Source organism: Pteropus vampyrus, unplaced genomic scaffold, assembly GCF_000151845.1.
Source record: "Pteropus vampyrus isolate Shadow unplaced genomic scaffold, Pvam_2.0 Scaffold120, whole genome shotgun sequence".
Taxonomy (NCBI): Eukaryota; Metazoa; Chordata; class Mammalia; order Chiroptera; family Pteropodidae; genus Pteropus; species Pteropus vampyrus.
This window is the reverse complement of record NW_011888901.1, coordinates 4561715-4584311: the sequence shown is the minus strand read 5'-3', so window position 1 is coordinate 4584311 and position 22597 is coordinate 4561715. Positions and strand designations below refer to the sequence as shown.

General features: G+C 33.8%; 1 protein-coding gene and 1 pseudogene across 8 annotated transcripts in view; both read right to left on the bottom strand.

Moving 5' to 3' along the window:
• PTPN4 (protein tyrosine phosphatase, non-receptor type 4) overlaps window positions 1-22597 on the bottom strand; it is a 192944-nt gene that overhangs the window by 8270 nt on the left and 162077 nt on the right. For 7 of the 8 annotated variants that reach the window (XM_011366098.1, XM_023534122.1, XM_011366099.2 and 4 more), the window contains 8 exons: window positions 18068-18224; window positions 14324-14490; window positions 13435-13525; window positions 13289-13350; window positions 9353-9499; window positions 8438-8566; window positions 5979-6127; window positions 4586-4721 (listed from right to left, as the gene is read on the bottom strand). In XM_011366098.1, coding sequence (XP_011364400.1) covers window positions 4586-4721; window positions 5979-6127; window positions 8438-8566; window positions 9353-9499; window positions 13289-13350; window positions 13435-13525; window positions 14324-14490; window positions 18068-18224 — 1038 coding nt within the window. Of the gene's footprint in view, window positions 1-4125; window positions 4261-4585; window positions 4722-5978; window positions 6128-8437; window positions 8567-9352; window positions 9500-13288; window positions 13351-13434; window positions 13526-14323; window positions 14491-18067; window positions 18225-22597 lie in introns of those variants that run through there. The other variant, XM_023534124.1, reaches the window with a different exon arrangement.
• LOC111743731 lies at window positions 9554-9672 on the bottom strand (annotated as a pseudogene).

Here is a 22597-nt window from a genome sequence, read left to right as displayed (position 1 = left end):
ATTAAGAATAATAAGTACAAAGGGTTGAACTATATCACATATGTATAAATCCATGATTTCGAAATAATACCAAAATAAACAAAAGTAAGTAGTCGCTACTGAGAGAGGCAAGTGAATCAACTCATTATACTGAAAACTTGTAAATAAAGGGAAAACATCAAATGTTTCCATATAGACTGTACCACTGGTTAACCAAATGACAGATGAAAAATTCCTCTTTAAAGAACTGTTCTGCTAATATATGAATAAAGAATGATAGAATATCATCATTTTGAAAACCCAATGAATGATGCACACACTGATCACCAAAGGCTGCTTAACATCACAATAAGAAAGGCATTATGTGCCTCTTACAGAGACCACCACCTTGAGAAGGCAATAAGCAAAATCTAGGCTGTGGGAAACTATGTAGCACAAACAATCTTGTTTGTTCATGAAATAAACTGCAAGAAAAAGATATAGGAGGAAGCTATAGATTACAAGAGATTTAGGAGACATATAAACCAATCAAAATGTGTGGACCATATCTGAATCTTGACTTTACACACACTGTAAAGGCAAAAACAAAACTATGTATGATATGATCCAGCAATTTGAATTCTGAGCATATATCTAAAAAAAGTTGAAAGCACAGTCTCAAAGAGATTTATACATCCATGTACACAGCAGTATTATTCACAGTAACCAAAAGGTGGGAACAGCCCAAATGTCCATTGACAGATGAAAGAATAAACAAAATGTGGTCAATACACACAATGAAGTCTTTTTCAGCTTTAAAATACATTCTGACACATGCTACGATATGGATGGACCGCAAAGACATTATGCTAAGTGAAGTAAGCCAATTACAAAAGACAAAACAAAACTGTATGATTCCACTTATATGAGGTATTTAGAGTAGCCAAATTCATAGAAACAGGAAGTAGAATGGTGGTTGCCAGGGACTGGGAAGAGAGGGAATGGAGAGTTGTTTTAATAGGTAGAGAGTTTTAGTTTTGCTAGATGAAAAAATTTTGGAGATTGGTTACAAAACAGTTTGAACGTACTTAACACTATTGAATAGTACACTTAAAAACTGTTAAGATGGTAAATTTTGTTGTGTATTTTACTACAATTAAAAATTTTAAAAATTATTCTGTGAATGTAGATACAAAAACCTCAAGAAAATACTAGCAAATCAAATGAAGCAACATATTAAAAGAATTATATACCATCTCCAAGTAAGATTTATCCCAGGGATGCAAGGTTTGTTTAATATCCAAAACTCGATCAATGTAATATACAATAAAAAACAAAAACCACATGATCATCTCAACAGACACAGAAAAAGCATTTGACAAAATTGAGTATCTTTTCATGACAAAAACAGTCAATGGACTCGTAGCAGAAAACTTCCTCAACCTAATAAAGGGCATTTATGAAAAACCCATGACTAACATGATACTTAGTGGTAAAAATCTAAAGCTGTCCTTTTAAGGTCAGGAACAAGACAAGGATGTCTGGTTTCACCACTTTATTTAACATTATATTGGAATGTTAAATAAAGTTCTAGCCAGGACACTTGGGCAAGAAGAAGAAAAGAAAAAAATAATCTAAATTGGAAAGGAAGATATACACTATTTCTATTTGCAGATGACATGATCTCGTGTATAGAGATTCCTAAGGAATCCACTTTCACACACAAAAAAACTATTAGAGTTAATAAATGATTTCATCAAGGTTGCAGGATACATGATCGATAAACAAAATCAATTTTATTTCTATACCCAAGCAATGAAGAGTCCTAAAATGAAAATAACAATTTCACTTAGGGTAGTACCAAAAAGACTAAAAACTTAAGAATAAATTTAACAAGAGACATACAAGACTCGCATACTGAAAAACTACAGAACATCACTGAAAGAAATTTAAACAGACATATATTAATGGAAAGACAGTTTTTGTTCATGGTTTGGAAGATGGAATATCATTAAGATGGCGACACTCCTCCAAATGAGCTATAGGTTTAACGTAATCCTGATCTTGCTTTTTCTGCAGAAAGGACAAACTGATTCTAAAATTCATATGTAAATGTAAGGGATCCAGAATAGCCAAAACAGTCTTTAAAAAGAACAGAGTTGGGAGATTCACATCCAGATTTCAAATTTCATTACAAAGCTATAGTTTAAGACAGTATACTAGCATAAGAATATACACACAAATCAATGGAATAAAATGGAAGTCCAGAAATAAACCCTTATATTTGTGGTCAACTGATTTTTGACAGGAGACTCAGAGACAATTAATAGGAAAAGAAGTCTTTTCAACAAATGGGGCTAGGACAACTGGATATGCACATACAGAATAAAACTGGAACTCTACCTCAAACCAAAGTGCAGAAATTAACTCAAAATGGATCAGACCCTATTTGTTAGAACTAGGCTATAAAATTCTTGTAAGAAAACAGAGGACTAAATATTTGAAACTCTCAGGCAACGATTTCTTAGATATGACACCAAACACGTATGTGATTAAAAAAAATAAACTGGCCTTCATCAAAATTGAAGTCCTTTGTGCTTCAAATGACATAATCGAGAGAGTGAAAGAACAGCAGGGAAGAAAATATTTGCAAACCATAAATGTATAAGGGACTTACATTCAGAAAATAGGAAGAACTCTTACAACTCAACAATGAAATGATAAAAAACCAAATTGAAAAAAGGGCAAAAGATTTGACCAGTTTTCTAAAGACTATATACAAATAAATGGCCAATAAGCACATAAAAAGATGCATGAAATCATTAATTAGGGAAATGCAAATCAAAACCACGATGAGATAAACATTTTATATTCAGTAAGTGGCTAAAATAAAAAAATATAATAGCAAGTTTTGATGATAGTGTGGAAAAACAGAGCCATCATACACTGCTAATGGAACTGCAGAGTGGCAAAGCTACTTTGGAAACGATCTGGCAGTTCCTTAAAAGATTCAACAGTTACCATATGATCCAGCAATTCTACTTCTGGGTACAGGAAGATGAAAACATTTTGACACAAAAACGTACACAAATGTTTATGGTGCCATCATTCATAATATGCAAAAAGTGGGAACAATCCAAATGTCTATCAACAGATAATGAATGGATAAACAAAATGTGATATATCCATACAATGGAATATTATTCAGCCAAAAAAAGCAATGAAGTATTGGCACATGCTACAGAATGGATAAACCTTAAAATATTAAGCTAATTAAAAGAAGTCAAATACAAAAGACCGAATTGCATGATTCCATTTATATGAAATAGGTAAACCTATAGAGACAAAGTAGATTAGTGGTTGCCTAGGGCTGGGCCAGGGGGAGATTGGAGAAAGTATAAGGGAAAACAGGTATAAAGTTTCTTTTTGGGGTGATGAAAACATTCTAAAATTAGATTGTAAAGATGGTTGCAAAATTCTGTGACATAATAAAAACCACTGAACTGTATACTTTAAAAGGGTAAATTTTATGGTATGTATATTACATTTCGATAGGGCTTTTTTAAAATTTAAAAATATGAATTATATGAGACAACTGGAAATTTGAATACTGGTTATTTGATGTTATTATGGAATTATTGTTAATTATACTTAGATATGATAATGGTATTGTGGTTTGTTTAGAAGAAAAAACATCTTTTAGAGATTCATGCTAAAATATTTTTATAGACAAAATTATATGAAGTCTAGGATTTGCTTCAAATGTGGAGAGAGCAGGTAGCAGTATAGATGAAATAATATGGCACATGTTGTTGGGTCTGAGTACTCAACATAGTAGTGTTTATTATATTGTTTACTTTTTTTTGTTTAAAATTTTCCATAATTTAAAGCTAAAAAAATGACAAGCACTTATTAGATCATATAGGTCAACTTTCAGTAATCTAAATGCCACCAACAATGCTAGCATTTCACAATGGCTAATGTAGAAAAACTAATCTTAACATTAATTCTATAATTCTGTGATTTTTCTTTTGATTCCTAGAACACTATTCAGAGTCAGTGGAGAATACAATAAGTTAGTAGCTTAATTTCTATGACTTTTGTTGTTATTGCAATTTAACTTATCATGTAAAAAAGAAAGGCAATTTCACCACAGCTGAAAGCAGGTCTATCAAGATTCTCCAGTTCAGAGATACTACTGTCCTCAGCATTCCACTTGACTAAGTAATACCGAGCAAGTTCCTCTGTGCCAGTTTAAGCACTCAAAATTTAACATGCTAGGGTGGTGTTGACAAACATTTTCTGTAAAAGACCAGATAGTAAATATTTTAGGTTTTACAGATCATATGGTATCTGTTGTAACTTCTCAACTCCGCTATTACAGTGTGAAAGCAGCCATAAATAATATGTAAATAAATGACCATAGCTATATTCCAATAATACTTTATTTACAAAAACAAGTGGCAGGCCAGATCTGGCTCATCGGCAGTATTTGATAACCCCTCTGCTAGAACTTATTAGCTCCTGGCAGGGAATTAAAAAGGTAAAAATATGGTTTGGAATATACATTGATAACAAAAACCACCATGTTGAAAATACACACTTATACATGAGGTACAGCACTTACAGGTGTTTGGATCATCATGGCTCGTTGATCTCTCATTGTTCTTACAATGTCTAGTGGATAAACTGGTTGGTTGCATTCAATGAGACACATGGCTGTTTCCATAGTAATAAGAACCCCAGTTCTTCCAATTCCAGCACTAAAAAAGACAAATATGGGGCAAGGTCTTACTGATACCATTTCATTAAACTTTTGTGCAGGAAATTAAAGTACTGAATCATAATATAGCGGAAGAAAAACTTTGATTTCTAGCAGGCCAACTAGATATTTTCAAAATTGAAAAAAATTTCACATTTGATACAGATTAAAATGGTTTGAATCCATGCCTTTCCCATTGTTAGTTGTAAAAATACTATTTTAAAAGAGTTACATTTTAGTTTTTAAAATATGAACAAAATATAGAAGCTTATTGGAGCGAACCTGCTTTAAAATATAAAATAAAAGAACTACAATAATCTGTCACTAACAAACACAAAAGATATAGTATTTTACACACTCAAATAAATCAGTTTTTAAAGCCAAATTTAATTTTGATTAAACTTTACCACTGAGATAGTCAAGAACAACTTTTTGAAGTATTCTCTGTAAACACGGCTTAGTGGATATTGGGGACTTAGGATATAAAATGGCCAAATTCATTCACCCATCCCGCCATTTTGTCTCTCAAATACTTGGTCTACAATCTGTTTTTGATGATTTTAAAGTCTGTGCTTAAAAAGTGCAGGAAAGTTTAAGGATAAAGCGATAGCTCAACACATCCTCTGAATAAATCACTTAATAACAGAGGTGGCCAGGGCAGGCAGAAAATAATTTCTGTCTCCTAATCTCTTGGTGGCAGTGAAGGCTGGAGTCATTGTACTTGGCCCTTTAAGAGCAAAAGGGGGCACAAGTATGAAAGGAAGGGAGGACAGCCTACCACTATTTACTGGAGCTCCTAAAAGTGGCTTATCTTGTGATGGTATTGGGTAGGGTCATTTCAAGAGATGAGAATACTCACCAAATGTCCTGAGGGGCCACAGGTCAGGAAGGAGTATCTTGCTGGGCGGGGGAAATCTAAACCTTAGGCTGCAACCAAATGTCTACCTTATTGTATTTCATCAAGTCTAAGATACCATCATTTATAAAACGCATTTCAAGTTCAGAGATGTTCGAGTGTGAAAAAAACAAGCTTCTAAGAATCAGTGCAATAAAGTGTTATTTTTACTTGTTATGATAAAAAAATCTTTCCGCCAATCAGCTGGAACATACCCTTTTTGCCTTCTATCTTCAGAGCATAGCTTTGAGTTCTAATTATAGTGAAAATCACAACTTAAAGACAAAATAAAATACATATTCCCTTTAAAAAATGACATCTAGTCAGACAGCTATTCAATCATAAAAACAGAAAATAGAATACCTGCAATGAACAACAATAGGTTCTTCCTTGCCAGCCCTGTTATTTCGTACATGACAAACAAAATCCAGAAAATCACTTGAATCATCAGGGACACCATGGTCAGGCCAGGCGATGTACTGGATCTGAGTGAGTTGACGACTCTCATTTTTCTAAGTGTAAATGAAAAATTATGCACCTTGACTTAGGGATTATCTTTAAAATGTAAATATTCATTTCATTTTAATTTTAGAAGAAAAGCAAAAGAAACTACTCCCACTACCTCTCCAGAAAGTTATACACTCAATAAACCCAAAATTTCAACAAAAAAGGAAACTGTATTAAAGAAACAGTTGTATCCATTTAAGTATCAGCTACTTCGATCATTACTCTTCTTCTAACTCAATTCTTATGTTTGTAAAGTATTTTAAAGATGATAATCAAGTAAACAGGCAAAAACAAGTAAAGTTCTAGAATAATGTTTAATGAAAACTAAAGAACTGCTGGGTGAACAAAAATGGTACACTACAAAAATGTTTTTTTGAAAAAATTGGGCTAATCCTTAAAAACACAAAACATGGAAATCAGGAAAATAAAATCTCAAAATAAATGTAGATTAACAACTGAATATCATTAAAACATAAAGTCAAATCAGGGCTTAATTCTTTTTTGAGAGCCAAGAGTTGGTATAATAGAGAAAAAGATAATGGATTTATACATCTCAACTCTGATATTTAAGGCACTTAATATTCCAGAGCCTCACTTAAAAATAAAATAACATCTATACCTCAAAAGGACAGTCTTATATTGAAAGGATTCTATGAGAGAGAGAAACTGTCAATCTCTCAATCAGCTGTTTGAAGTCATATGCTCAACAATTGGTAGCTACAGTCATTTAACAATGAATTTGGTTATTGTTTACATTCAAGGGAGTTTCCAGAAAAGGCCATGAAAGTAAGAGATAATTAAGAAAGGAACTAATTAAAGAATTCTCAAAGATATTACAGTATAATTTAATCATGAATTTTTCAGAATTCTGTAACTCTGTAAAATAAATTGGAGGTATCTAATATAGACTACCTTTAATTATTATTAATAACAAAAGAATTTAATGGTACCAATAACCTATAAGAATGTGTAATGTAAAATCATATTTTATTGAGTTTTGGGGGTACCATCTGTCTCTCCATCCATGTATGTATGTATTTATAATAGTAAATTTATTTTCCCAATTATTTGTGTCAAACTTTAGAAACTAATTGCATCTTAGCATAGTTCTGAGGTACTCAGGGTTTGCAAAGAAAAGCTACTATAGTATATAAAACTGCTTTGGATAATCTATAGGTGAAGTACAATAAAGAAACTATGCTGAAGATACAAATATTATTTTATGTAATCATATACAGTCTGTCTTTCATATCTACTTGAGAAAATGAAGAGATATCTTATTGCCTTGCCTTGTTATGTTAGACCATGAGCTATGCAGTATATGTCCCTAAACACTAAATTCATTCTGGTGGAATCTCTAGCTCCTAAGATTTTGAAACTTTATTTCTTGTAAATTTAGCTTTATTCACAACTGCTAGCTCCTTCTCTCTTGGCCAGTAAAGCTGTATGGCTCAGTATTGTTGGGCTCCTTTATTCATACTCAGGAGGTGGAGATAAGGGGGAACTGGAGCTCTCATATCTAAAGGCTTAACCATTGATGGGCTAGCCCTGAGTCTTCATAGTCTGTACTGTTTGCTCTTCTCTGGCAATTATTTCTTTCTTCCTCAGTCCTCTTCAAAACCAAAGGTGGGTGGCAGAGGAATATATAGCTGCAAGCAGTGAAAGTAGGGTGCACTGTCTCTAGCAGCCTGACATGACTGGCAGTGTGTTGTCCTCTACACACATCTTCCAAATGAGTTATCGTATATTAATTAGTTTCCATTTCTGGCTCTGGATTCAAAAGCAAGGAGAGTGATTCAGGTGGTAGTAAGAAGAACTAGCAAATAGAAAAGCTATAATCTATCTGCTTGGAGGGTCCTGCCCATTATATTTTTCCTTTAAAACTGAGGACACTGAAATTTCTCTCTTCTACTCTTTTAAAAAAGGGAACTAATTTGATAGCTTACAATTGTTCTTTCCATTTCAACATATACTCAAATACTTTATTGATATTTTTTGGAGGAAAAAAATCTTTATAACCAAACACACCCCTGGGATAATTTTTATAAACAGGCAAAGTATTAAGAGTAATAAATATTCATATATTAGATTTTTTTTCAATGGCCATTCATTTACCTATAGAACTTGGAAATACATTTATTATAGTAGGAAAATACAGTTTATGAAATTCCAGAGCATCCCAATGAAGCCAATAGTTCAGTAATTTAAAATTAATACTTCCTAGTAACCAGGACTCAGACTAAAAACATTTCCAGCTTTCAAAGCCTTCACCTTGAACATAGCAGTACTAATGAATGGATATCTTGCCTTCCCACCTCTTGGTTAAATAGTGTCATTTTCCTGAAGATGTATGCAGTGTTTCCTTCTTCTGAGTGGCAGGTGACTTGGTAGCATCCATAGGATGAACTTCCTGTGGGTTCTGGCCAATATTGGTGACATTTAACCTAAAATCAATAGATTCAATATATATATGTATAATTTAGATTCTCTAATTTTTTAAATGTTTTAATTTTTAAGAACTTTCAAACTTACAGAAAGTTATAAGAATAATTTAATGAACTCTCATACATGCTTTACCTAGATCTACCAACTATTAACATTTCTCCTTTGTTATTTTTTTCTTTCTGTAATAACTTGTTTGGATATATTTTGAGACTGCAAATATCCTGTTTACAATAAGCTTTCACGCAATGTTTTACCGTTTGTGATTAATTCTTGCCTGTATCGATTACTACTATGAGGATGGCAAAATAATGCACTCATTTTGGTATTTTTTTTAGATTTAAATTAATGAGAAAGAATCTTCAATTAAAATCCCAAACATAATCCATTTATTTTCATAATTAGAATTAAAAAATAGCTTTATTGACATAAAATTCATATACAATTCACCCATTTAAAGTACATAATTCAACTGTTTTTAGTATATTCACAGAGCTATGCAACCATTACCACAATTACTTTTACAACATTTTCATCACTCCCCAAATAAATCCCATAACCATTAGTAATCATTGTGCATTCCTCTATCCCACCCCCCTAAATCCACTCTAGACCTAGACGACTACTAATCTACTTTCTGTCCTCTGTGGATTTAAAAGTTACAAAACAAAACAAAACAAAACAAAACAAAAACCAAAAACCTAAATTGATGTGAATATTTTGACAACAGTATATGCAATGTAATTTACAAAAGCCCAAGCAATGTGTAAAATTCAAATATGACTTACTCTGCCACGTTCAACTTGTGTGGTTAACATTACAACCATAGAGGAGCCTTGTTCCCAAGTCATCTGCCAAAAATCTGTACAAGTGTGTGGTAATGGCCCTTGACAAGCAATGTACTGATTTATAATGCTAGAAGAAGGAATTTCCATCTAAAAAGAAAAAGACAGAGAAATAAAATCTTTTGAATTATTACTTTTTTTTAACACCTACAGCACCTGGCCTTCCTATATGCTCTCCCATCCAAGTACTAACCAGGCCCGACCCTGCTTAGCTTCCAAGATCAGATGAGATCGGGCATGTTCAGGGTAGCATGGCTGTAGACTTACTTTTTATTATAATCAAGCACATGAAAATTACTCACTAAATGACAACTGAATATAACTCATCTCAATAAACTGTAAAGTCAGTAAAATAAATCTTTATCAACAATTCATTTTATCTGTAGAAGAAATTTCTTGGCAATGTTCAGTAATTATACATATCTATTTTTCAGTTAGTAGAAGCAGAAATTTAAGTATTTTCCAAAGCACTGTTATGGTTTTATGAGCAGTTTTACAGAGAGAACCCGGTTTAAGAGGCAGAGACTTGGTACAGAAATAAAAAATATTTGTCTGTAAACACTTATTGGTAAAATTTGTGAGGAGCAAAAGTTCTACCATTTGATTTAGTTGTTTTTGTTTTTGTTTTTTTCAGGCAAGGCAACCCTTGGTTGACCTCACAGATTGCAAGGACCTTGTCAGTTTACAATCCCTTATTTTTTTTTATTTATTTTTTACACCTACAGCACCTGGTCTTCCTAGGTGTTCTCCCATCCAAGTACTAACCAGGCCCGACCCTGCTTAGCTTCCAAGATCTGACAGGATTAGGGTAGCCTGGCTGTAGACCATTTGCTTTAGATTTTACATGTAATATATGTAACATAAAAGGATATTAGAAAAATATAAATTCATTATTATTTTTAGAAAGAAGTAAGATTGTGAGTATGGGAGGAAGATGAGTCATCATCCTACTATATTTTGAGATTAAGTTTAACAAAAGGTGACATATGCACACGGCAACTGGAAGAATACCAAAGGATGACTACATCCCAGCCTCTAGTTTATGCCCATGAGGGTGATCCTTTATTCTAGTTTCTAATATATCCTTTCAGAGATATTCTATATACCACACACAAGAACATGCAAAGCTATCTTTTTTTTTTGTAAAACATAATGTTGTTATGCATCTTGTTTCTTTTACTCCACTTTATCTTTGAGATTATCTCAGATTAGTAAATAAAATTTTTTTTTAATGGCTCTACTGTATAAATAGACCATACTTTATTTAACAGACATTTAAGTTGCTGCTAATTTATTTGCTGCCATAAACAAAGCTGCACTGAATACTTTTGTAAACCTAACATTTTTGCGCACATAAGAAATACATTTGTATGGGCAAAAGAAGAAATGAGAATGCTGGATCAAAGTGTATGTGCGTTTAAAATTTTGACAGTGCCAAACTGCTCTCCAAAGAATAGGTGTATCTATTTATACTTTTACCAATAATATATGAGGAATGCTTGTTTCCTGATAATCCCCTTAATATATCCACAATCCCCGATCCTCGATCCACAATTATGAAACTCCTAATGCTTTAAAGTGTAAATTTGTTTTTTTCTTTTGGTATACCTGACCTAACCTAGACTCCTTTGACAACAATATCTGAGTTGAACTGATCTAAGACTATTTATAGTCTTTATTAGTCCCCTTGGTGGAAATATTCATAGTTTGCTCTTGAATATCAATATAGTGATTACAAGGTAATATCTCATAGCCTGCAGAGGATGTTACCTACATAATATATGGTACATGTACTTAATAAGCTTTAAAAAATCCAAAAAATTCTAAATTCCAAAGCACATTTGACCCCAAGGTTTCAGATAAAGGATACAGACTTATACATATGGCATTATCAAACTTTTTGATATTTCAATCTAATAAGTGAAAAATGGTAATTCCTTGCAGTTTTGATTTGTATTTCTCTTTTTGTGAATTAAATTGAGTGTATTATTTATTTGTCATTGTTATTTTTCTAAGTGTTATAATGATATTGTAGTTTTGCTAAAAAAATAAAAAGTCCTTAGAGATACATACTAAAATAGTCAATACTTATTATTCACAAATTCTGCATTTGCAAATTTGCCTACTTGCTAAAATTTATTTGTAACTCTAAAATACTTGGAGAGCTTTCATAGTTATCTACAGACCTGTCCAAAGAGGTGAAAAATTTGAGCCACCCAATGTGTACACTTCTAGCTAATGTTGAATAAGACACCTTCTGCCTTCTTGTTTCTGCTCTCATAATGTAAAACAAGTGTCCTTTTGGCAGTCTATTTAGTGCCACATTTTAAAATTTTTGTGCTTATCAGTGATTTCACTATTTAAAATGGTTCCCAAGGGTAGTGCTGTCTACTGTTTCAAGTGTAAGATGATATGCCTTATGGAGAAAACACATACGTTAGATAAGCTTCCTTAAGGCATACATTATAGTGCTGTTGGCTGTGAGTTCTATGTTAATTAATCAACAATGTGGATTAAATATGGATTTATGGATTTATGGATATATTCATAGAGCAAACTATGAATATTTCCACCAAGGGGACTAATAAAGACTATAAACAGAAACAAGGTTATGTGTCGATCACCTGACAAAAATGTTGCAGCTAGAAGCTCACAGGGACCTAATCCTGTGAGGTTAGGTTTCGAGTATTTGCTAATTCAGGAGCAAGGATCGAGTACTTGCTAATTCACGGTTAATGAAGACTAAAGACTATCGCTATCGCAAATAACAAGAATTGATTGTATTTATAAAAAGTGATATAAGTGGGCGTTAAAAAAATAATCTAAGGGGTGGTGTTTAGATGAAACAAGACTGGCCATTTGTTGATAGTTCTTGAAGCAGGGCAACAAGTTTATAGCAGGGAGGGGGAATCTTCATACTAGTCTTTCTACTTCGGTATAGATTTGACAATGCCATAAATTTTTAAATGTCATTTGCATTTCCCTTTCTATAAATTGTCTTTGCATATCCTTCATTATTTTCATTGCACTGTATTTATTTTTCTTATTTATTTATAGAGCTCTTTGTATATTGAGGAAATAAGTCCTTTGAAGTATTTTAAAAATTCAATTCGTCATTTGATTTTATTATTTTTAAAGCATCTCCCATCTTATATTGCCAAATTAATCTTTTCTTTATAACTTACACATACTTTCTAAACATAGAAAAACTTTCCTCTTTCTGAGATTTTAAGCAGTTCTCATATATTTCTTCTAAGTTATTTCATGATTTCATTTCTTACATTTATATTTTAATATATCTAAAATGTATGTTGGCATCAAAAGTGAGTAGATAAACTACTTATAGATAAATAATATGATGTATAGATTTGTTTCAAAACCATATGGATGTGTGGGGGCATGGTGCGGATATAGGTGAAACAAAGTTGGCCATGAGTTGATCATTGATGAAGCTGAGTGATGTGTATACTGAAGTTCATGCTATTTTTTCCTCTGCTTTTGTATGTTTGAAATTTTCTGTATTACAAAGTTAAGGAAAAAAGTAATAATTTTTTTTTCCCCAAGGGGTGGGGGACCTCCTTACAATGAGATAGTCTAGACAGTAGACCTTACCTATTCTCTAGATAATCTGTTTTATATTCAATGACTTAAAAGGCTATCCCTATCATAAACAAAATTCTAGTCTTTATTTCAAGACTAGACTATTCTATTTCACTGCTCTATGTTTATATTAATATGCCAGTACCAAACTATATTTTAAGATTAATTTTATAATATTTTCAATATTTGAACATTTTAATATTCTCTCAAGGTTAGGCTTTTAAAAAGAGGATAAATTTCAAATACCAATGACAATGACATAATAAAAAGTAAACTTACATTTATATAATTTGCATTGATATAGTCTTCATTACCCTTTAAAATGACCCGTGTAGCATCATCTGAAAAAATTTCAAAAAAAGAATGTTCTAATAAAGTTATGTTAAAAAGATTAAAATTAATATATAGAGATCATAGATACTTACAAGGCGAAATATCTCTGTATCTATTTTTGGAAATATTCTGAGGTAATTTGGCACAAGACATTGTCATTCCAGGTTTTTTCCGATATAGTTGCTAAAAAAGAAAAAAAAGTACAAGTTCAGCAAGCCATCAAGAGTTCTGTTTTGTTTTTCAGACTTGTTTCTATACTAACAAGAAACAAGTTTTTTCCTTAAAATACCTCATCTATAAAATGATGTATCTTATGCTAGCTCGTAAGTTATTAAACCAGATTTGCAGAGCTGAATTCTACACCATTTCTTACATGAACTATGTATCAGATTTTGAAGAATGGTAAAACAAGTGAAAACAATTTTGGTTGCAGCAAAATAGTACTTTAAGTTTGAATAGCAAATCTGCAGAGGACATTTAGCTTTCATTTAGCTTGCAGATATTTATAGGGTATGAACCAAGAAATTTTTAAAAGAAAAACTGACATACTCTAAATGTTTTTTAGTCACAAATGTTTTATAGTCACTTATCTATAACATATATTTTAGAGCAATAAATATTAATGATGGTCAACTACACTGACAAAAATTAGAGATGTATTAAATATGACAAAGTACAAAAGTTATTTTCCTTTAATTCCTTATTTTTAAGTCTACAATAGCCTATCTTCATCCGCCAGCTTTCGTAAAAACAGCTATTTAATTACAGAAAAGAATTTAGTTTGATGACATAGGTATAAAATCTCTTTATTCCTCTCTTTTGAATAGATATCTATGTAACCATAGCTTGTTATTTTGGGAGCAATTTAAACAACTTTATATTATAGAACTCTTTTTATGTCAAATATATCTCAATACCATTTTAATTTGTAAATTATAACTGATAGATAAGGCAATTAAGAAACCATACAATATTACTTACATCAAATTGTGTCAAGACTGTTCCAGTGATAAGGCCCTCAGCTAGCTGAATCATCGACTCCCGCAAGGAATGGTCATCCTGATGGACACTATCTAGTGGGGCTTTTTCAGGAATGTACTGGAAGTCTGGCTCATTTTCTAGCTTTTCTTCCACTACATCATATACAGCTAAGACAACAACAAAAAATACAAAAAAAGACAGAGAGAAATCTTAATTGATGAAAGGAATTTACCATATATATTCCTCAATTATGTGTCAGGAAAAATAATTTATATGTTCACAATTCATCAGATCTGAGTCTGGTGCCACGTTGTAGGGATGAAAAGTGATTGTGGAGTTGAAGAACTCTACTATACCTTTGGAGAAAAAAAGTATTCTTGGCCATACTGCCAAAAATGTCTATAACTTGGAGAGATATTAAGAAAAAGAGAAGCTGCCAAGAAGCATCTCTGAACAGACTTGACCTTAATTTGTTGGACCTAGGGCAAGAGTACAAATAGAGACTTATATACCATATACCTAGGTATGAAAGGTTACAAATAAACTTAACAAAGTGCTAGGCAAAATGTTTTATCCTCTTTCTTTGGCATATCTACGAAACAACCTGGGAGGTCAGATTTCAAATGAGAATCTAGGCCAAAATTCAGGGTCACAGTACTTTAAAGAGAGCCAGACCCTAGAATCTGGCCTAAAGCCCACCCTTAATTTTTCTTCCCCACCCTCAGCTCTATACCTAAACATGGCGGGGGGGGGGGCTATGAACACATGCATGAACATCCCCGTCCATATGTAAGCTTGTTCTACACACCTCTGCAAACTGCTTTCTCTTAGCCACCCGGCTGGCCTAGGGGTACATACATCATGTGAGCCACTTTGGGAGAATGGACCTGAAGAAAATGGCCACAGAGGCCCAGGAGTGGACTCAGAGCTATTCGGACAGAAAACTGAGGGCTGAAAAAAGTGGTCTAAAAAGGAAAGGGAGGTCATGGGTGATGACTTGGCACGCCTCCTTGCTCCTGCTAGATCCTGATCCCCATGGTGGTGAGAGGTTGGCAAAGTTGAAGGAGAGCCAGAATACAGCCCTCTAAAGGATGGAGCGAAGCTAGGGGTCTCTTGTGCCCTTGTCTAAGATGTTTAGTTCCTGCTCAGATATGTATGTGCTTTTGAAAATAAATTTCTGAAATGAAGAACAAAAAGACAACATGGTATGAATGCATTTTGTCTAAGAAGAAATAAGATTTAAAGGGGAAAAGATCAGAAAAACAACTTTTTTGTTTTTCTAATATTTTCAACAAACATAATTTAAAATTTTGATTATACAGAAAGTCCTCAGTTAATGTTGTTGATAGGTTCTTAGAAACTGAGACTTTAAGCAAAACAACATATATTGGAACTGATTTTACCATAGGCTAAATGATATAAACTAGAGTTAAGTTCCTACAACATATTTCTGGTCACAAAAACATCATCAAACTTCTAAATAAAGATTCAAAATACTTCTAATATTAAACGCTGAAATAAATGTGAGCTAGACATACATTTAATAAAGATAAATAAAAACAAGTAAGATAATTATTTTCCAATCTGCTTATTCCAGTTCATGGTAGAGGGTGGCCAGAGCCTGTCCTGGCAGCTAAGAGCACAAGGGGGGAACCCACCCTGGACAGGACACCCTTCCAGCTCAAGGCATGCTCACACACCCACACTCACTCAGACTGGGACAATGCAGACATGCCAATCCATCTCATGTGAACGTCTGTGGGATGTGGGAAGAAATAGGAGTCCCCAGAAAACACTCAAGGAGAGAAAAGCAGAATGTGCAAACTTCATACAGACAATGGCCCAGAATGGGAATCATTTTCTTTGTTCTCATCAACATTAAAACAAAGCGACATTGAATGAAACATTATTTCAGGACACGTTGCATGTTACTTTAAATAAAGATGGACATGATAAACCCACACTGAAAGTGAATACAGGTCCTAGTCCAGATTTTGAGACTAAAATTAGAAAGCTCTTTTGTCAAGAAGTAAGCACTAGGAGGGTTCTTCTCCTAATTTAAAGTGTATATTAGGTTAGTTGGAATTTCATGACTTTTCAAATATATGGACTTTTGTTCATATTCTGGGTCTGTACTAGTCATGAATTTGTGAGCTGAATGTCTTGGTGCCAAAATGTCTTCAACCATAAATTGGGGATAATTCATTTATCTCAATGGATGGCTATAAAGATTAAATGAGAATATGTGAAAGAGTCCAGGTGCATAGGAAGCATTTAAAAAATATTAGCTATTATTGTTATTATTGTTAAGTTCTTTAGTATCTGTTATAAAGAAAAAAATAGAAAATAGAGAGAATATTATTCTTAGTAAAAAATTTAAGTTGCTTTATGTGACGTAAAATGCCTAATAATGAATCACCCAAATATCAAGTCTAACTGAATGAGTTCCTTGAAAAGTCAAAATAGAATGTTCTGTTGAAGTCCTTTGAATTTTCCTAGAAAGCGAATTTTAGAACATGAAAACTGAAAAATATGAAGTAGAGAAGATAAAATAAAAATGCCTATTGTACCCAATAGGCAAAATAAGTTTTGTGGTTTTTTTTCTTGTAAAATTTTACACGGTTGGATGTGATGGGAGATAGAGTTCTAATTGTATTTTACTTCCCTATGGTACTGTTCAACAACTGGTAACATGGCATTAACCAATAATTACTCTTGTGGCTAAAACTATGATGAACAGTAAACTATTTAGAAAAATCTAGAAGAATGTATCTACAAGCATTTTTTTTTTTTTCACAGAAGAGACTGAGAATATTGACAGAACTTGAAACAATGCTATGTGGAACACTGGCTCTTAAACTGGAGAAAGGGGGAGGGTTTCTGGTAAAATCAGTTACTGTCAAAAAACTGAAGGCAGAGGGATTAAACTTATTCTGCATTAAGTTTATTGTATGTACCACAAAGTGACAGAATTAGGAATAATAGGACTGAAGGAAGTTGGATTTTTAACTCAATTAATAGTTCAACCTATCCAAAGAGGGAATGAACTGCTTCAAGAGCCATGAGTGTTCCACATAGGTGGGATGTTCTTGAGACTATTGTAGAGAAACTCCAGTAGTCAGCAAAGGATCCAGTGCTTACAGTATTAAGGTTTCTCCAAGCCTGAGCCTCTTGTCTATGAATTAACTAGTCTGCTGTCCAGAGCAGGAGATGATATGATTAGGTTTACTGGGCATTATCATAATGAAAATAAAGGCAGGATTTCCAAAAAATGTTTTAACTACAGCTTGTTATAGAGTTCTCTAAAAGTGGAACAGAGTTCAAAATTTACTCATTCATTTAACTATTTATTGAGTACCTATTACTACTGCTAGAGCAAATGGGGGAAGAGAGAAGCCATTTCAGCTTTGGTAGTCAGGAAAGAAGGACTTTCTGGGGGTGACATTTGAGCAGAGACCTAAAGCAAATGAGAGTATAAATCATACAAAAATCAATAAGAGTGTTTTAGGCAGAGGGAACAGCAAGAAAGCCAGCACAGAATAGAGGAGAGTGAGCAAGGCTGAATGGTAGGCACGGAGGTCAGGAATTCAGATTTTACTCCAAATGTGAATGGAAGTCGCTGTGCTTTGAGTAGGAAACTGACATGACAGGACTTCCGTTTTAAAAAGCCTACTCTGACTGCCATGTCTAGTAATAAATACTAACAAATTATGAAAAATATCCAGTGCTGCATAGAGTACTTACCATTAGGTCGAACTAGAAGTACAAGTTCCCCAGAATGTCTTTCGCAGCTAGCTTTAATAAACAGGACAACCTGATCATGGGTATGTTCTGCAATGTCCCGACCATTGATCAGTACAACTTGGTCCCCTTCATTCAATCGAGGGACACAGAGGTCAGCCTGTAATGTAATGCAAATGAGGTTTCAGATTTATACATGGCATTCTAAAAGGAAAGCACCAAAATTTATTTTTACAAACTCAATTGCAGAAAAACTAAAAAACTACATATAAAAAGCACCTATGTGAGATTCTGGGAAAACATGGCGGAGTGAGAGACGTCCTCATATCTCTTCCCTTGAAACAACAATAAGCTGAACATCTAAAACTGAACAAAAAACAGCCAAACTGCACACCAGCATATCTGAGTGTGAGATCTGCGCATAAGAACTACCACAGGTCAGAACCCCAAGTGTCGGGCAGTGGACTGGGAGAAATAAAGAAAGTGCCTCTCACAGCTTATGGAGCTCTTAGCACGAGGAAGGGGAGGGGTGAAGATGCAGCGACTTCCCTGAACAGCACTGCTTGGAAGTGCTGGGACTTTTCCACACAGCCAGAAGCAGGGCAGAAAGCAGAGAGGCAGAACGGGACCACAGAGAAACAAACAGTTGACTTCTACCGGCCGCGGCTGCAAAACTGAGGCTAAGCCACACAGCCCCCAACTCCCAATCCAGAGGGCCCCGCCCCCCATACCCTCAGACAGCGGTCACCACAGAGCCCCAGGGGAATCTGAGCAAATGCTACCAAAACAGTTGCTAACAATGATAGGGACTGAAACTGAGAATAGCAAGTGTGATTAAATATCTACAAGAAAATTAAAAAAGACATTATTTAGGCTTTATAAAAAGCAAGGATCCAAGAGGCTTAGACATCACCTACTGGGAACAAAAAGAAAAGCAAATTTTTGCAGCAGACTAAAGAGAGACCTTTATAGAATAAATCTTCTTTCTGGAAAAACAACAGAATACACTTCCATTAATGCCCAGGAGTAGAAATAGTCCATTAAACACCATGAACAACCAAGGTGACAAGGCATCTCAGAAAGAAAGAGAAAAATATCCAGAAAGTAAGCTTACAGACATAAAAATATGCTACTTAAATGACAGAGAATTCAGGATGGTACTTCTGAAAAAACTCAGTGAAAACCGAAACGAGTCATATCAACAATTTCAAGAATTGAAAACACAACTAGATGAGCAGGGCCAGGAGATCAAAACCTTCAAGAAGAACAGAATAGATATTCTGAAGATAAAAAAACACACTGCAACAGTTGAAAAACGAAATGGCAAGCTTGAGAAACAGAGTCGACCAAATGGAGGAGAGGATCAGTGATATCGAAGACAAAAATCTAGAAATGAACCACAAAGAAGAAGAGAGAAACCAAAGAATGAAAAAGAATGAAAGAGAAATACAAGAACTAGCTGAGGAAACATAAGAATAATGGGCATTATCGGAGGTGAGGAAAAGGAGCAGGGACTAGAAAGCATTTTCAAACAAAGAGTTGATGAGAATTTCCCAAATCTCAGGAATGAGCTGGAGCTTGGAATTCAAGAAGCCAACAGAATACCCAATTATCTCAACCCAAAAAGGCCTTCCCTAAGATACATTGTATTAAAGTTATCAAAAATCAACAACAAAGATAGAATTATCAGGGCAGCCAGGGAGAAGAAAATGGTAATTTATAAAGGAAAACCCATTAGATTATCATTGGACTTCTCAGCATAGACGTTACAAGCCAGAAAAGAATGGAATCAAATATTTAAACTATTAAGTGAAAGGACTACCAACCTAGAAAGTGTATCCAGCTAAGCTCTCCTTTAGATATGAAGGAGAAATTAAGACCTTTCCAGACATACAAAAATTGAGAGAATTCTCCAATACAAGGCCTGCACTACAGGAAATACAGAAAGGGGTCAGCGCACCTAAAACAAAATGACAAAACAAACAAACAAACAAAAAAACCCTACAAAAAACATAATTAGGAGTAAAAGTGAATATCAGGCAAATAGAAGCAGAGGAGTGCAATCTTTACTAAGAACAGGGCATTATAAGCTTAACTAATAATAAGAGCATTGTTATAGCAAGATAGTAATGAATGTTCAGCATACATAGGGACAAATTGAGATAACAATGACTGAAAAGGGGAGGATTCAAAGATCCAAATTCGCAAAGGGGAATGGAGATAAGGCACACACAGAAGAAAATGGACAACTGTATATATATAACTATCTTTTACATATTCATAATGGTAACCACACACCAAAGATTCAGAACTGAAGTATATAACATAAAACAAGGAGAACCAGAGGGAAAACCCACAAAAGCCAACCAAAATAAAAACAAAACAGAAGCACAAGGACAAGGAAGCAATGGAAACAACGAGCTACCAGAAAGCAGAAGATAAAATGGCTATAAGAAGACCTCATTTCAATAATCACCCTAAATGTAAATGAACTGAACTCACCAATAAAAAGGCACAGAGTTGCAGAATGGATCAAAAACAAAATCCAACCATATGCTGCCTCCAGGAGACACATCTCAGCTCCAAAGACAAATATAGACTCAAAGTGAAAGGATGGAAAATGATATTTCAAGCAAATGGCAATCAGAGAAAAGCGAGGGTAGCGGTACTAGTATTAGATGAAATAGACTTCAAAATAAAAAAAGTAAAGAAAGATACTGAGGGACACTTCATAATGATAAAGGGAATCATGCACCAAGAAAACATAACACTTATTAATCTATGCTCCCAATCAGGGAGCCCCGAAATATATAAAGCAATTACTAACAGAACAAAAGGGAGAAACACACCAAAACACTATTGTAGTAGGGGACTTAAATACCCCACTGTCGGATATGGACAGATCATCCAAACAGAAAGTCAATAAGGAAATAACATCCTTAAATGACACATTAGACCAACTGGACATAACTGACATTTACAGAGCCTACCATCCCTAAACAGCTGCTTATAAATTCTTCTCTAGTGCACATGGAATATTCTCAAGGACTGACTACATACAGGGACCCAGAGATAGCTTCAACAAATGTAAGAGGGTTGAAATCATTCCAACTATATTCTCTGATCATAATGCTTTGAAACTGGAGATCAACTGCAAAAAGAAATCAGGAGGAACCACAAATACATGGAGATTAAACAACATGTTACTGAAGAATAACTGAGTCAGGGAAGAAATAAAAAGAGAGATCAAGAGATACATAGAAACGAATGATAATGATAGTACAACATATCAAAACTTTCAGGACATGGAAAAGCGATCATGAGAGGAAAGTTCATATCATTACAGGCCTATCTCAAAAAACAAGAACGAGCCCAAATAAACAACCTAACGCTTCATCTTAAAAAATGAGAAAAGGAAGAACAAATGAAGCCTAAAGTCAGCAGAAGGAAAGAAATAATCAAAATTAGAGCAGAAATAAATGAAATTGAAAACAGAAAAAATAATAGAAAACATAAATACAACAAAGATCTGGTTCTTTGAGAAGGTGAATAAAGTTGACAAACCCCTGGCTAGACTCATTAAATAAAAAAAAGAAAGGGCACAAATAAACAAAATCAGGAATGAAAGAGGAGAAATTACAACAAACATCGCAGAAATACAAAGAATCATGCAAGAATACTATGAAAAATTATATAACACCAAATTTAATAACCTAGAAGAAATGGATCAGTACTTAGAAAAATACAATCTTCTTAGATTGAATCAAGAAGATCTAAATAGACCCATCAGCAGTATGGAAATTGCAACAATCATAAAAAAGTAAAAGTCCAGGACCAGATGGTGTCACCAGTGAATTCTACCAAACATTCAAAGAAGATTTAATACCTATTCTCCTCAAATTCTTCCAAAAAATCGAAGAGGAGGCACTACTTCCTAACTCATTTTATGAGGCCAATATTACCCTCATATCAAAACCTGGTAAAGGTAACACAAACAAAGAAAATTACAGACCAATATCTCTCATGAACACACATGCAAAAATCCTAAATAAGATACTAGCAAACTGAATACAGCAACATATTAAAAAGATTATATACTACAATCACGTGGGCTTTATCCCAGGGGCACAAGGATGGTTCAACATATGCAAATCGATTAATGTGCTACACCACATAAACGAATTAAAAAATAAGAATCATATGATCATATCAATAGATGCAGAAAAAGCCTTCAACAAGATACAGCATCCATTTATGATCAAAACACTTCACAAAATTGGTATAGAAGGAAAGTACCTTAATATAAAAAAGACCATCTATGACAAACTCTCAGCCAACATTATACCTAATGGTGAAAAACTAAAAACCTTTCCTCTAAGATCAGGAACAAGGCAGGGGTGTCCACTATCACTACTGTTATTCAATATAACATTGGAGGTCCTAGCAAGTGCAATCAGACAAGAGAAAGATATAAAAGGCATCTAAATAGGAAACAAAGAAGTCAAACTGTCACTATTTGCGGATGACATGATT